Below are 17,818 nucleotides of genomic sequence, written 5' to 3' on the forward strand. Positions count from 1 at the left end.
TTAGATTTTAAAATAATATCTATAGTAATAATGAAATTACTTTTACAGACATGGATCTTTTAGTCTAAGTCAATTTTGTTTCTGAAATCTCGAATCATGAAACTCACCACTGTGAAACGGAGAATGTCATTTTTAATATTATACCACTGAAGATGGCTTAAACTTGAGCTGAAACGTACGGATAGATAGATGTAAAACGTAATAATTAATAAATCAGTGAATGATATTACGCACGGAGAACCGTGTCTGACTCTCATAGCCTTTTTTATTTCTATTTTCAATTTCGAGGATCCTTTTTACTTAATTTTTATTAAAAGAGTTTTTATTGTTATTAATGTTTCACAAACATTAGTCAAATCGAGATATCTTAAATTTGCGAATTTTAAAGAAGCAATATATTTAAAATAATATTCCAAAATGGGTATTTTCTAGTCGAAGCAACATTCGTTAGATTTTTCTTTAAAATTGTTAACACATGATCCTTAATTCTTTCCATCTACACAATTCGCCTATTTTTAAGATTATTTAATTAAGATACAATATGATTAAAATACTTTCATAATATATATAGAGCGTCTTCAAACTATTAAGCCTTTGTCAACGAATACTTTGATCAATTCGACTCTTCTTTAGCGAGAATAGCAAGATAAACGCTTCCATTACAACTTTTCAGATTGTAACGTTATATTCTGATCAAGCTCTAACTTGAAATTGTCTTTATTGAGATATGAAAGTCAACCTACAGATACTTGACGATAGAATATGCCATGGATCTGCGATTTTCCACAGTTTTTTGCTCTGAAGTTAAATTTTTCAATTGCTTGTAAATAAAGATTTATTGTTTTTTCCGATGTAAACGCTTGAAAAACATGAGACACGCATCAGACCATACACAGATATTACACATTTGGCGATCATAAGACAACGACGTAATATAGTGTCCTCCAAAGTCGTCTCGCGAGAGACTGTGATTCATTCGCATAAAATTGCTTCATTTTGCAGCGAACTCGGTAGCGTGGTGGGATTACTAAAAACGGGATCAAAGAATCTGTTTCTGTTCGGCGAAACGGGGAAGCATTATCAACTGCAGGCAAGATGCATCCTGGATTTCTACGTGCACGAATTGCGACAGCGTATGGGTCTGGGCAATATTCTCTATCAGCACATGTTATCTGTAAGTTCAGCGTATGCTTTTTCATTCTTAAATCTTAAATTAACTGTTTAATCTCGAGTTATTTTCGCCGGTGAAGAATTGCCTTCGGTATAAGTTTACAGTATAAGTTTAATTCGACGTACAATTAAGAATACAGGTACAATTAACAAACTCTGATCGGTAATGGTCGCAATTATTAAAATTGTAATTAATGAAAACAAATTAAAAATAATGAAATACACTATAATTTTTAATTCCCTCTTTCAGATTATCTCTAAGAGAAAGAGCGTATCTCTGATTACAAGTCTGAATAATATTTCACGCAAGGAAGTTTTTACTCTTCCAGTGTTTAATGAATAATTAATCCAGGATTTAATTATGGTGAATACCGTAACTTCTTATTTTTACATTGTTATGTTGTGATTGATTATTTTATTACGTAAAATATAATACAATTTTGCTACTCTCTCTCTCTCTCTCTCTCTCTCTCTCTCTCTCTCTCTCTCTCTCTCTCTTTCTCTCTCTCCTCTCTCTCTCTCTATCTTTCTCTCTCTTTTGCTATTTCTAAAATGTTTGCCAGAAGGTGATTTAATTGATGTAGCATTCTCTTTCGATAATTGTATGTTAATGAAACCACGAGAAACGGGCCGTTCTCACGTGAAGAGAGAGTTTCCGCTGTTATGATACCCGCTCGAAGATAAATCTTCGATACACCGCGCCGCCAACACGAGGCGTAATTATTTCCTGTACAGGAGCAGAAGGCGTCGCGCGCGATCATGATTTAGATCGTTAAGGTTCCGTGCGAAACAGAGGCTTGACCACTGCAATAGCAGTTACGTAGCAACAAAGAAAGAAACAAATAATATTTACGTAACAGACCGACAATATTTATTTCGAACATATAATTTTATTGCAATTCCTCGTGGAAAGATGTCAGAATTTTTCGTATTATTAATCAGAATTTTCATGAACATTTTAAGACTTTCTTAGAATTTTTGTACAAATTGATACGTTTTTCATAAAAACGCAAACAAAATAATGAGATATTTCAAATTTATCTTATGTGAGATAAAGATAATTTTAATGTTAATTAATCTAGATAAAAAATGAGGTGATTATCGCGATTTATCTAGATAATTTTTTAGATAAATTTGAGTTTATGAAATTAAAAATGTACAGAAAGAATTACACACACACACATTGTAAAAGGGATATTAAAAGTAGTATTCACAATTTTATTTTAAAAATTTTCTGGATGGTTAGGTTTGGTTAGAGCCATAGAAATATCAAAAACACCGATATTAATTCTCCAGAAATCCAAAGACAAAAAAATGTATAAATAGTTACGGCAAGTTTAATAAAATAACAATAATAATAATATCTAAAAAAATAAAAATAAAAACCTAATAAAAATTGTTGAGAGTTGCCTTGAATTTAACTTAATAAAGAGAAATTTGTAAAAAATTATAAAATAAAGTAATTGAAAGTCCGATCACGTAATAATTTCACTGGTCTTTTCGCAATTTCTTTAAAACTATGTTGTAAATTGTTTTAAATTTTGTTGCCATATATTTCTGTTTGTTGATGATCTACTTGTGTGTGAAATATCATATTGGTAGTATTTTTTAACTTTTTTTTTACACTTTTTTTTGTAACATTATAAGGTTACGTTTTAAAACTCGGATATTAAAAAATTGATAACTTTTTATCTAAATTGTGAATCGATCTGAAAGGCTCCGAACTTTGAAAGAAAACAATCAATTTAGTAACAAAGCCATGCGATCCAAGCCTAGGTCTTTTTGGCAGCACCATATTGGTTTCTGTATGCATATATACTATATATGTATATACATATAAATTTTTCTAAACCACTGCGCGCCGATTAAGTTTTCGGACTTAAAACACAGTAATTGTTAGAATTAAAAACCCCTTCCCAAATCAAGAGACACGATAGTGTCTCGCGCCAAGGTACACGCGAAGCGAGTCCGCACGAGTTGCGAGTACCCAAGATTTTGAGATCTCAATAACGACTAAACGGATCAAGTTCTAAGTAGGCTTGATCGATAGCTTGGGTTTGAATTATATAATAAAAGTGTTTTTATTATTTTGTTCAGTGTCCTACGAGCGGAAATATTACGATGCAAAGTCCGAAATGTTAAACTTTACATTACAATTAAGAAACGTCGTCGTCGCCGTACGGTTGCTTTTGCTTCAATAGGTGGCGTTTGAGAACATCTCGAGCGTCCCCCCGGACCCCTCCATGACAATTAATGTTGCTACACTGAAAAGAGAGCATATACGCGTACGTATGCGCTCGTCGCTCAGTGCGTTCGCGCGGACAGCGGACTATCAGTCATCAGTTATAACCTAGAAATACATATCGCGTTCGCGCGTAACACCGTGGTCTCTCATCGTTAAATACTACGATCGTTTAATTCCAAATTTCGGTCGCGTCATGCAAAGATCGAAGTGCCACGAAATTAGGATGTAGGTGTCACAAGAAACAAAATATCAGCGGGTCGGAGATATGTATAAGTGACAGTCGTGACCGTTACTATGTTTACGCAAGCGTTACTTTTGTATAAGTAACTTACATTAATTCACGCGTTTATACGCGGGATGAATTATCGTAAGTTACTACAGACACATGATTAATAGACAGATAGCCAAAGGTCCGGGTTGAGACGAGACCAGAATTTCTTACTGGTTTCAGCGCTATACCGTGTAGCGGCCAATACAGTAATTACGTTCTTAAGATAAAGCGGGTCTTTTTCGGACGAAGTCGCTAATAGTCGATAAGTCGCGTCGCTATTTTCTGTAACTCTTATAACTATACTGTTTCGTTATCATCGTTATATTATCGTTGTGCAGATATAATATATGATAAAAAAGTTGCGCAACGACAATATAATGTGTCACGACTTTTTGCACTCCCGGACCGCTCCGGGACGTGAGCCGGATCAAAAGGACTTAGGAGAGCGGGATGGTTGGCCTCTCCAGTGATTTCCTCGCACCTCCGATACTCCACGAAATATTCCGAAGGTTGGGCGCCAGACGCGTACCTTCGCGTCCACGAGATCGCGAAAACCTAAACGAGACGCGAAACGAAGTGTGGAGGTGCGTGGAATCGGCTAGCTTGACCTAATCACGGGCGGGGTTAATGAAGGGCGGCGCGGCATTCGGCGGGGTGACACGTTAATTTCATACTCAGTCAGATAACAAAGAATATAATATTTATTGAGTACTGGTTGTCGAGAAAATAACAACGTTTAGCCATCCGGCTTCGATTAAACACAAGATAAATTCGATAAATAAATCACGAATAGCCGGTGGCGGGGTGTCGAGATTCATTTAACAGAACTAATTTTACTGCGGACGCGAGACACCCACGGAGTATTAATTGGGCCTCTCATAAACCCGCTGAAGGTTCTATTCTCAAACAATTAATAATATGATATGAATAATATGAATAATAATAAGACGTTTAATATCACTCACGAGAGTGAGGTTCAACACAAAATGTCGCGAAATAAGGGTACGTCACGCTTGGATTGCGTGGAAACCACGTCCGGGACCGTACGAAAACTCTGTCGCAATGGTATCTTAACTTAACGCGAGATATTCGACTCGGGCGCAACGGGGAGGCGCCGAGTCATTTAACCAAGCAAGTCGCGATATCGCTAATAATGTTGGGCGCCAGGTGTGGAGAAGGCCACACCACCTTTGACTCGAAGTGCGTATCTCATATCCACGGAACGCCAGGAAGAACTACGCAATTAACATCTAAACGCACGAAGCGTGTGAACGCCGGTAATTTCTTAACGCGAGTATAGGACGCAACGCAAGTAATACCGGACGCAAAGTTTCTCAACGCGAGAGCACAATTATCAACCCGTAATAACGAAAGTCGAACACCGATCGATACGCTAACACCGACGCTCGAACACCAGAATTTCCCGACGCGAAGAAACGGAACGCAATTGACGAACTACCGGCCCGTATGCGGCCGTATACCAAGGTCGCGAGGACAACGCAATATACTCGCGATACCGAACTCATTAACGCCTATCGCGATCTCCAGGGATTCGCCACAACGCTTGTACCACGGTTCCGCGGCCACGACACCATCCCGAGGCCCTTCGCTCTCGTTATCGATCGCGAAATTACACTCAATCTTAACCGACGTTATCCCGAGCGAGAGCGTGTACCGGAGGGCGGTGTCGTGGCTTTACATATCGCGATTTACGGGCAACCTCACCGGGAATACGCCTCCTCCTGGGCTCCTCGCCGTCGCCTTCCACCACGATCCTCGATCCTCCATACGAATATCGAAATACCCGACTCGGGGTGGCTATCGCGTATCTTACAAAACGATTCTCGCCGACGGACGACCAGAGAGTGAAAACGCTAGACCCGCTCGATTGCGGAATCGATAAGGTACCCCTTCCTGAGGGGCGCGCGAGCCAATCGGGCGCGAGCTTGCAAGCCCGCGGTGTCCCGGCGCAGTGCTGTCGATACGAGATCCTTCGGGGGCGTGCAGCGGTCCCTCGGCGGCGTGCGACTCCTCAATTCTGTCCTTAGCAGCGGACGGAATTCGGTTCTCGCCGGTGTGTCTCCGGTTTGACCCTGGGGCGGTGATCAGTCACCCCGTAGGTCGATGTTTTGTAGAGATCCTTTGCTGAAGCCGGGTGTTCACCCATGCGCTTGGGGCCCCGCTATCGGCGGCCTCGTCCGTCGCTGCCGTACGTGCCGCCCGCCTGCCGCGCTGCTCTCGCCAGCCCGCGATCTCTGCTGCTTCCGCGTTTGCCACCCCTCCCGGGTCATCGATCGTCCTTGATTTTCCTTCGCCAAGTACTCCCTCGAAGGTTTGCCGGGGTGTAGGTGAGGTGCCGCGAGTATTACATTGCAAAAAAAGAACGTCATCAGAATGTGGAAACGCAATTAATTACGACCCCTGGAGATCTCGCCGTTGCCTCCCTGGTCCGTCCCTGGGCGCGAAATTCCGCGTCTTGTGACGGCGGCGGGGCGCCGCGACGATGCGGCGAGCCGCAACGTCACAAATGATAACAAATTGTTGTTAATAGTTATAGAATCAGAGCGCACTGATCTCTAAGCCGAGAACACCGCATGACGTGTTAGAGAAGTTATATTATTGTAATCAAAATTTTGTTAGGACTTTCAGCCCTTAAAAGAAATTTGTTATGTCAATTGTAGTTAAAAAGATATTAATGATTAACATAGAGTCTATTGCATCAAAGTTGCGACTTACATAGACCATTAATTAAGAAACTATGAAATTTTTTTTGTTATTCAAACTTAAGAATTTTTCAGGTTGCTAAATATTAATCTGATGTTAAATTTAGTTGATAAATTCAAAATGTCGGAGCCATATAGCGGCCGGATGTCAAAAGTATTATTGATAAAATCGATCTCGAATTGTGTAAGATACGGATGTAAAAATTCTATCATTTTTATTTTTAATATCCGTTATTTTTAATTAACTTTGCCATCTGATTAATATTGCGGTTATTTAAAAAAAACCTTTAATTTCGAATATATAATTAAAAAATAATTTACAAATTTTGAATAGTATATGTATATAGTTGCAATTTTTTGACGCAATAGATTAAGTGTTAATTTTGGTGTTAATAATAATCGTGCATCAATTACATGTTTTTAATCATAAATGACATAAGAAATTTCTTTTAAGAACAAATAAAGGATATATATTTTAATTCGCGATGCTTCTTTAATATTCAATTTCAATTCAATTCAATCTTTATTTCTCTCCGCTCCCGCGGTTGGAAAGGCGTTTTTTTCAGGAAAACGTTCCCAAAAACCTTTACAATTATAATTATACACACACATTCAATCATTATCTGATACCTTTTACATGGCGTTTTACAGGGACGTGCCCAACCCTTTACATATTTTAATTCTATTCGAAACCTGACCTTTGGGCGACCTTACACCACTACTATTACCCCCCACCCCCATCCCTTCTAGTGTCTTCCCTCCGGCCCCTCTTCCTGGTCCGCTTCATGCGATGCTCCTTTAATAAACTTATTCAATTAATTATATTTATTATTTATACCGTGTAGGAAAGTTTTGTTTGTATATCAATTAAAATTTCAAATAAACTTTTATGTAATTTCTCTGGTAATTTCATAAAATTAATATTTTCATCAAGTTAAACTGCCAAATACGGTCAGCCTGAACTTTGTTCACCTATGGGTGCCCCAGAATTCTTGGTACTTTTTTCATATTTAGATAGAACGAGCCAAACTGAGTCGAAAAGTCATGTACCATTTTGCAATTTTCGCAATAATTGACGAGTTATTAATGATTAAAAATCGACGTATTAGCCCGCCCTCCGCCAAATCCAAGCGCGCGGCGAGATGCGGCCGCCCCGCGGTCGGCGCGCGGGCAGTTGTTTACTACAAGCGGCGATGATTACGCACGAGCGGCGCGTAACGCCGGGCCCCTGTCCTAAGCAATGATATAGTTTCTCGCCTTTTTTAAATAGAAATAAAATTTTCTAACAACATAGAAAATTTTTTGTGCGTACGTATGTACATATGTGTGCACATGCATACACAAAAAATATCAATTCTACTGCTTAAAAAAGCGATTACTCAATTTACCTTTTTTTTTTAGTAAGTAACGGTTGTCTTTAAGCAAAAATATTTTCTTGATAATAGTCTTAAAATGTACAAATTTTAGAAAGAGTCTTTATTATGTACTCGAAAAAAGAATTTATACTTCTTCAAAAAACATAATAAAATTTTATCAAAGAAAAGTCAAAATAATAAATAAAATAATATGAGGACCCTCGAGATTGAAATAGGAGAAGGCTATGAGGATCAGACGCAGATCACAGTGCGTAATATCAGAAATAAGTGATTTATTCGTCGTTTTGATACATTACATCGATCCGTACGTTTCGGCTCAGTTTTGAGCTATGCATCTTCAACGGTAGTTACAGAAATTAAGTTACACGTTCTCCGTACTGTATGATGAGTTTACTGATTCAAAGTATCAGAAACATAGACCAATTGATCCATATCTGTAAATTTGTTCAATTAATGTTGAGATATTAAAAAGATCCCTTAGGAAACTCACCATACGGTACGGAGAACGTGTAACTTAACTTCTGTAACTACTGCTGAAGATGGCTCAAAGCTGAGCCGAAACGTATGGATCGATGTAATGTATCAAAACGACGAATAAATCAGTTATTTCTGATATTACGCACTGCAGTGATCTGCATCTGACCCTCATAGCCTTGACTTCTCCTATCAAAATAATTAGCAAATTGAATTTTTGTTTTAATTTTGTATTCTTAACTAAAGAACTGAATAATTAGAATGTAGAATATTATTTATTTTAAGTAATATTATCAAGAAAACATTTTTTGTAAAGATCATCGTTACTTAAAAGAAGAGAAAACTGAGTAATTGGTTTTCTTAGCACTAGAATGATATTTTTTTACGTGTGCGTATACGGCACGCCATTTTACTATTTAATATCATCATAAAAATTCTATCAAATTAAATCGATACTTAAAGAAAAGAAATTATTATTATGTCTAGACATACTTATAATTTATCGAATTATTATTAAGCTATAATTGAAAATGCAGAATTACAATTATGTCTAGACAAAATATTAATTCTGAATTTATTTTACGTTATGACATTAAAAATTTTCGGGAATTAAAATTATGTACATAATTGTAATTCCCAAATTTTACTTATGTACGCAATTTTAATCCTTGAATTTCTATTATGTACACACAATCGTAATTTTGGAATTACTTTTTTCTTTTGGTAAGTAACGGGGTTCTTTGAGAAAGAATATTTTCTTGATAATAATCTTAAAATGTATTCATCACAAATTTTAGAAAAAGTCTTTATCATGTACTGGAAAAAAGATTTTATACTCCTTCAAAAAACATTATACTATTTTATCAAAGAAAAGTCAAAGTAATAAGCAAATCAAATTTTTGTTTTAATTTTATATTTTTAATTGAATAGTTAAACAATTAGAATTTAGAATATTATTTGTTTTAAGTAAAGAGAGTGATGAGTGTATTTTAAGATTATTATAAAAATGAAATATTCTTCGCGAAGATGACCGTTAAAAGAAGGGAAATGGAGTAATTGGTTTTCTTAGTACTGAAATGATATTTTTTGCGTGTGAATTGTGCATGAATAGCAATCGCGATATAAGATCGCGAGCCAAAAAATATTTTTTTTTTCTGTGGCAAGAAAATTATAGAACGCTATCATTTCCACACCACCTTGCGGTAGAAAACATGGCGCATTTTTTTTAAGTAGTGTCTCCAGTAGGTCTAATCCACTTTGCATTAAAATATTTTTATATTTTAATGCAAAAACTGTTCGAAGTGCTCAAAAAATATCATTTCAGTGCTAAGAAAACCAATTACTCCATTTCCTTTCTTTTAACGGTCATCTTCGCAAAGAATATTTCATTTTTATAATAATCTTAAAATACACTCATCACTCTCTTTACTTAAAACAAATAATATTCTAAATTCTAATTGTTTAACTATTCAATTAAAAATATAAAATTAAAACAAAAATTTGATTTGCTTATTACTTTGACTTTTCTTTGATAAAATAGTATAATGTTTTTTGAAGGAGTATAAATTCTTTTTTCCAGTACATGATAAAGACTTTTTCTAAAATTTGTGATGAATACATTTTAAGATTATTATCAAGAAAATATTCTTTCTCAAAGAACCCCGTTACTTACCAAAAGAAAAAAGTAATTCCAAAATTACGATTGTGTGTACATAATAGAAATTCAAGGATTAAAATTGCGTACATAAGTAAAATTTGGGAATTACAATTATGTACATAATTTTAATTCCCGAAAATTTTTAATGTCATAACGTAAAATAAATTCAGAATTAATATTTTGTCTAGACATAATTGTAATTCTGCATTTTCAATTATAGCTTAATAATAATTCGATAAATTATAAGTATGTCTAGACATAATAATAATTTCTTTTCTTTAAGTATCGATTTAATTTGATAGAATTTTTATGATGATATTAAATAGTAAAATGGCGTGCCGTATACGCACACGTAAAAAAATATCATTCTCGTGCTAAGAAAACCAATTACTCAGTTTTCTCTTCTTTTAAGTAACGATGATCTTTACAAAAAATGTTTTCTTGATAATATTACTTAAAATAAATAATATTCTACATTCAAATTATTCAGTTCTTCAGTTAAGAATACAAAATTAAAACAAAAATTCAATTTGCTAATTATTTTGATAGGAGAAGTCAAGGCTATGAGGGTCAGATGCAGATCACTGCAGTGCGTAATATCAGAAATAACTGATTTATTCGTCGTTTTGATACATTACATCGATCCATACGTTTCGGCTCAGCTTTGAGCCATCTTCAGCAGTAGTTACAGAAGTTAAGTTACACGTTCTCCGTACCGTATGGTGAGTTTCCTAAGGGATCTTTTTAATATCTCAACATTAATTGAACAAATTTACAGATATGGATCAATTGGTCTATGTTTCTGATACTTTGAATCAGTAAACTCATCATACGGTACGGAGAACGTGTAACTTAATTTCTGTAACTACCGTTGAAGATGCATAGCTCAAAACTGAGCCGAAACGTACGGATCGATGTAATGTATCAAAACGACGAATAAATCACTTATTTCTGATATTACGCACTGTGATCTGCGTCTGATCCTCATAGCCTTCTCCTATTTCAATCTCGAGGGTCCTCATATTATTTTATTTATTATTTTGACTTTTCTTTGATAAAATTTTATTATGTTTTTTGAAGAAGTATAAATTCTTCTTTCGAGTACATAATAAAGACTCTTTCTAAAATTTGTACATTTTAAGACTATTATCAAGAAAATATTTTTGCTTAAAGACAACCGTTACTTACTAAAAAAAAAAAGGTAAATTGAGTAATCGCTTTTTTAAGCAGTAGAATTGATATTTTTTGTGTATGCATGTGCACACATATGTACATACGTATGCACAAAAAATTTTCTATGTTGTTAAAAAATTTTATTTCTATTTAAAAAAGGCGAGAAACTATATCATCGCTTAGGACAGGGGCCCGGCGTTACGCGCCGCTCGTGCGTAATCATCGCCGCTTGTAGTAAACAACTGCCCGCGCGCCGACCGCGGGGCGGCCGCATCTCGCCGCGCGCTTGGATTTGGCGGAGGGCGGGCTAATACGTCGATTTTTAATCATTAATAACTCGTCAACTATTGCGAAAATTGCAAAATGGTAAGTACATGACTTTTCGACTCAGATAGAATGTCTGTATGTATGTCTGTTCTTTATACACTCTTAAACTATTCGACCGAATTTTTTCCAAAAGTATATAAAATAGGGGTAGAATTTTCCGAGGAGTGCTATAGAGTGTATAGTTTTTCGTTACCGATTTTTTTGGAAATCAATATCCAAACTGATAAAGAAATTTTTTTCGATTAAGGATGTTGAAACACAAATAAAGTCGTTTAAAGAAAAACGATTCCCGGGCGAAGCCCGGGTAACCAGCTAGTAGTTTATAAAATTATTGATTATAATTTTTATTTTTATTTAAATTTTAATTAATATCTAATATTTTTAATTTCAATTTATAAAATTAATTTTTATTTTATTATTTATTTCTTAAATTTTAATTTATTAATTTAATCAAGAAATATATATTTTTCACATATCGACTGATATCTTTCGGGAGGTCGTATCTTACACAATTCGAGATCGATTTTACACAATTTCCGGTTTTTCTGCTTAAACGCTCAGTCAGGCAACCTCGAAGCTAAGTGTCTACATCCTATCTTGAAATAGATTACCAAAAATAAATTATAGTTGTCGAAATTTTCTCGTATTTTCTCGTATTTGTAGATACGATTTTGCACTTCAAAATTATAATCAAATGAACAAGATACGACAGATTTATTTTTAAATGACAAGAATAAATGTTATTTAAAAATAAATATGTCGTATCTTATTCATTTGATTACAATTTTGAAGTGCGTCGTATTTATAAAAATTGCGTTTTTGCGTTTGTTTCCCACGAATAATATCAATTTAAACAATAAAGCTGTATTTTAATTCCAAATCACTATACTTTTGAGCAGTAAAGCAAACTATCTTGTTTATTGCTTATCAACAAAACAAAAATTTACGAATCCTGTACAGTGACAGTTTTTGAGATACGATCTCCCAAAAGATATCAGTCGATATACGATAGAAACAATAAAAAATATGAACACAAAAAGATTTTGTCATTGTTGAAATGGAATTCGAACTTGTGAAGATCTATAAACGACAAAACATTTATGTTATTGAGTTATTGATTATTTTTACTGCTTAATCTATTATTGTAAGTATATGCAAAAGTTAAGTGAAAAAGCAAAACAAATGTAATGCGTTAAACATATTTTAATGTACGTTGCTTTTTAGTATTATATTAAGTGTTATTTGCAATTGGAAACAAAGTTCTTTGGAAGTTTTAAACATTATCGCAGATGATGACCATTACATGATTTATCGGGAAGATAAGTATAGAAAAATTTTTTAATTTTAAAATATTTATTGTTATTTTATAATAAAACATTACATTTACATTTTCTTACTTTATGAGATTTTACATAATTTTATATCACGTTTCACTTTATTGATAATTGGATTTGCCACAAAGAACCCTGTCTATTTTAGAACTCTCGCGTCTAACAACGAGACTTTGTTAAAATAAAAAATTATTGTTAGAGGATCAGAATATTTTACAGACATAATTCTCTAAGTCGACATTGTTTAGAGATATATACATTCTCTGAAACATTAGAAAAATATATTATATAGCATTCTTTCATTCGATTTACAAATTTATTTGTATAAAGTACTTTAATTGTTATGTTAAAATAGAATCACAGGCAGATGCCTAGGACGTCAAAAAATCGAATAAAACAAAGCCATTTCGTACATTTTTCTAATTTTTCAAAGAGTGTATCTTTGAACGGTATTAACTTACAATAAAGGATTATGTTTATACAGAAATATTTTGATTCTCTAACAATAACTTTTTATTTTAAGTCTCGTTACTAGACGCGAGGGGCCAAAACCCTTATAAAAATGGGCAAAGTTCTTTGTAAGTGAGTGAGTTTAATGCCAAATTGGCAACAATTTACTATTAATTTACTTACTGGATTATAAACACGCTGCTGTATTACAGACGGGTTGCAATTATATATCTACCCATTAGAAAATATATAGATATTTTGTACCTACTCTAAATGGATAGATATAGATAATTAGAGCACCTGAGCGCGTTGCACGACGCAAATCCGAGGAACCGACTTCAAGCAGCTGCAGCGCCGCCATTTTGATTCGACATAATAAAAATTTTATAATATACCTTAAATCATGAATATTATGATGTACTTTGTTCCGATTTAATAAATCTTTCCATCTGTTTAATAAAAATTCGGGAAAAAACGGCCATTTACTTGACCCTCCCCCCTTAAGTGCTCTAAAATAACGATAAAATATTGACAGATTATAACACTTATTTAAATATACTACTATATATTGAACACAGTACTGTCGCGGTCGACACAATAAAACAGTTAAAAAACTTGCTGCATGAATGTATTCGTTACTAAAATGATCGAAAACATATATTATCAAAATATTCCCAAATCTGAGTTTATTGCTAACAGTAAAAAACAATTACGATAATTAACTTAGACCAGCCATTGGCGCTGAATACTAAGTTCCGTCACCTGATCGTCTACGAATTAGTTGCTCGCATGATTATACTATTAAAATAATTCTCAGACATTGTATTTTAAAAGAATATCACGATTTGAATTTAGTGCTAGCTGCATAGCGTTGAAATTATTTAATTAATTAATCAATGGAGCGCGCGCACAGCGCTCTGTAATTCGTTACAAAATCATCAAAAAATTAAATGCTCGCGTGCCGAAATAATCCTGAGAGATTGTACTTTAAGAAAATATCATGATTCGAAGCGCTCCGCGCTCCATGGATAAATTATTTAATTTCAACGCTATGCAGCTAGCACTAAAATCGAATCGTGATATTTTCTTAAAGTACAATGCCTCAGGATTATTTTGGGACCAAAAACACGGAAGCAGCTAATTCTTTGACGATTCTATAACGAATCACAGAGCGCTGCGCGCGCGCTACATAAGCTAATTAATTAATTTCAACGCTATGCAGCTAGCACTAAATTCGAATCGTGATATTTTCTTAAAGTACAATGTCTCAGGATTATTTTGGGACCATAATCACGCAAGCACCAAATTCTTTGACGATTCTGTTTACTGACAAATTTCTGAGTTCTTGCTCGTTCAGTTGCTTTTTGGAAGTGAAGCATATAGGACCTTCAATCGTTAATTTGAGAATTTAGCTGATGTTAATTCGAGTTTATAAGACTGTAAGTCTACTTTTTGTTGAGAATTACCACTTTTTTATGTCACAGTTTTAAAGAATTCAATTTTTACTTAATATATAGATTTTTTACTACTTGACTATTACATAGGTTGACTTTGAAAATTTTTTTGACACGCAATGATTAAGGCCGTTTGCTTCACAGTCTTCTAACACGATTTTTCTCGTCAATAAACAAATAATTATTTTTAAAGTTTTAATTGTAACAACTATCTAATTAAATTTATAGTTTGATCACGCATACATTTCGACTATTTGTTAATCGGTTTTTTTGGGCTTTCAACTTAATGTGGCTTTTTAATAACTCTATGTAATTTGTATACTATAATTATTAATATTAAGAAAGTAAAAACGACCGCTATGATTTAAATCAATAAAGAGGATAAATTCCATAATAAAAATGCTATAATTATTAATTAATGTTAATCTTATGATGTTAAACTTCCTTTTAATTTATTTCATTTTTCGACGGATTTTTTATGTAACGGGATTATTATGATGTATTACAGTTAATTAGAGGGATTTATTTGATTGATTGAAAAAGTCTCTGTAAAGCACGAAACGTCCCAGTTATTTTGACGAAATATTAAACTATAATATTTAGAATCCTGTTGTTCGGTTATTGGCTTTTGTTTTATCTAAGACATACGAGCTTTATTTATACTTATATATTTTTTAATTTATACATATTAAAATTATTGCAATATTAAAAAAACAGATTTTTTACATTATCTCATGACGAAAGAGACCACCACCTTCTCGCGGTTTCCGTTGAGCAACAATATGTAGGTAATCTATTCGTAAAAGTGAAATACACAGAACTGTGATTGCAAAAAATTGTCTTTTAATTTTACTATATGTATTTTACAAGACATTTATTACGTTTACGCGAGCGTTACTTCTGTAGTAACTTTTACGATATATCACTCGTTTACGCGGAGTACCGAGTGCTGCACCTCGACGCCCCGCAGTGGTGCCAACCCGCTCTTTTGGAGAGGCCGGCACCCCGCGCCGTCTCAGCCCCAGCCAGTGCCCCACCATCGCCTCGTCGCTTCTACGTTGTTTTTCCGGCTGCCCGCGCCGCGCGCCACCTTCCGTCACGGCAACGTCATCTTCCTCTTCCTCTGTGCCTCACCTCTGACGTCTCCTCCCCCACTTCCTTCTTTTTCCGTGTCCTAACCTCCAAGGCTTCTCTCCGAAAATCTTTCTTTCTTCATCCGCTTCCCTCTCGGAACCTCCTCCATTTACTCCGCTTCCTCTGTTCTTCCACCCTCGGTTCCAACACGCCACTCCATTCTTCTTGCCTCACTCCATTCCCAAAAACTTCTTTTTCTCTCCGTTTAATTCCCGTCCATCCGCACGCTCCGAAAGGCTTTCCCCTCCCCCTACTACTACTAATTTTTCTCTGACAAATTACGAATTCTTTAAGTAATCTGTACTTCATTTTTACCTAAATATTATTAATTTTTATGCAATTAGTAATTTTTTGTGATTTGCTAATTTAATACAAATTTAATTTATTGTTATTGCTAATTTTGTGAATAATTAAATAATAAAAAATAAAAATTTTTGGCCGATCCCTGCTTAACGCTACAAAACGATATCACGCGTACAAAATTACCTTTTTCATAAAAAGTAAAAAAAAGGCGCCAAGTACGCGCAATGTACTTTGTAAATTCAAAAATCTAACAGTTTATTTTTTCCTCAACAAAATTATTATATCACAAAATTATGTTACTTAACTTAACCCAAGTGACATGTATTTCAAAAAAGATATGACATCTTTAAATTGTGCCAATTGCAAAGAAAATATACATATTGTACCAGTGTACCAGAAAATATGATGTTATTTCTGCGAACGGATCTATTCTTACTTTGAATTTAGACAACTTTAAACTGAAAGGCAGAATTTGACAGAAATTATTTGGAAGAATGATTATTTTAATTCGCGGTATTAATTAACCGACGCCGGTTTTTGGTTCGATCGCAAACACACATCTTTTTTTGAAATACATGTTACTTGGGTTAAGTTTGGTAACATAATTTTGTGATATAATAATTTTGTTAAGGAAAAATTAAACTACCACTTGGGTTAAATTTTTGAATTTACAAAAGACATTGCGTGTACTTGGCGCCGTTTTTTACCTTTTTTGAAAAAAGTAATTTTGTTTTTATCAACTTTGTAGCATTTTGAACCATCCACAACACCCTTAATTTTTTATTTCTCAAAAATAAAAGTTTTTCGAATGTTTTGTCTAAGATAAGAAGACGTTTTGACGGGACACTTATTATTTGTTGTGCTAAACTAAAAAGGCGCTCTATTGGCACCGCTAAAAAAAAGAATTCGTTTGATTTTATTTGCAGTACCTATAGGTCTAGCCAAACCTGCATTTACTTATTAAATAAATCTCGAGACTATATAATTTCTAATGGAATTGGAGTACGCTATTTCCAGATTTACAATATGGGAAAACTTGCAAAAAACCCATTTCGCATGATAACACAGAAACATTGAAAGAGATGCAAATGTGCTCTCTACAATAAGTCAATATCTACCCCTTAATCGGGGGATCCTTCATGTAATCTCGAGTTCTTAGAACCCTTAAAATTATTTTGTTTTTCCCTTAAAAGGAATACCTCCTTTTAAAGAGGAATATGTAGGGTGATCGAGATCGAACTCATGATCCCTAGCATATGAGTCTATCGCACTCACACTGAGCTACGAGACATCCCACCTATTGGCATCGATAGCCGGGATGTATTATATTTAAGAAAAATATTGTTAACATTTGGAAAATTTATAAGAGATTGGAATTGCTACGATTTAGATTCCAAATACAAAATTGCTTCGATGTTACCATTAATAATTGTTTGCTTATTATTATTTTTTTTCAATATTGCAGAAAAAAATCTTCCTCACCGCTACTTATACTAGAAGTTGATCTGTTTTCGAGTGTAATGACACATTCTTGCAGTATAAATAATCTAAATATATTCTTCCAAAAATATGTCTTTACACAATTTTATACATATAATGTTCTGGAATCTAGTTTAATTTAAATGGCGGTAAAGAAATAGCAGAAAGACTGAAAATCTTACTATCTTAAGTAATTTTTAGATAAGATGACATGATTTTTCACCTAAGATGAAGATGAATATACTTTGTAT

The 17,818-nt window shown here is 34.2% G+C and overlaps 1 protein-coding gene across 1 annotated transcript in view; it reads left to right on the forward strand.

The window, feature by feature from the left end:
• Nucleotides 1-17,818, forward strand: part of LOC143894315 (alpha-tubulin N-acetyltransferase) — a 39,847-nt gene that overhangs the window by 11,567 nt on the left and 10,462 nt on the right. Inside the window, exon 3 of the mRNA XM_077400483.1 lies at nucleotides 1,003-1,174. Coding sequence (XP_077256609.1) covers nucleotides 1,003-1,174 — 172 coding nt within the window. The remainder of the gene's footprint in view (nucleotides 1-1,002; nucleotides 1,175-17,818) is intronic.

This window comes from Temnothorax americanus, unplaced genomic scaffold, assembly GCF_048541705.1.
Source record: "Temnothorax americanus isolate GAGA-0224 unplaced genomic scaffold, ASM4854170v1 Scaffold136, whole genome shotgun sequence".
NCBI lineage: Eukaryota > Metazoa > Arthropoda > Insecta > Hymenoptera > Formicidae > Temnothorax > Temnothorax americanus.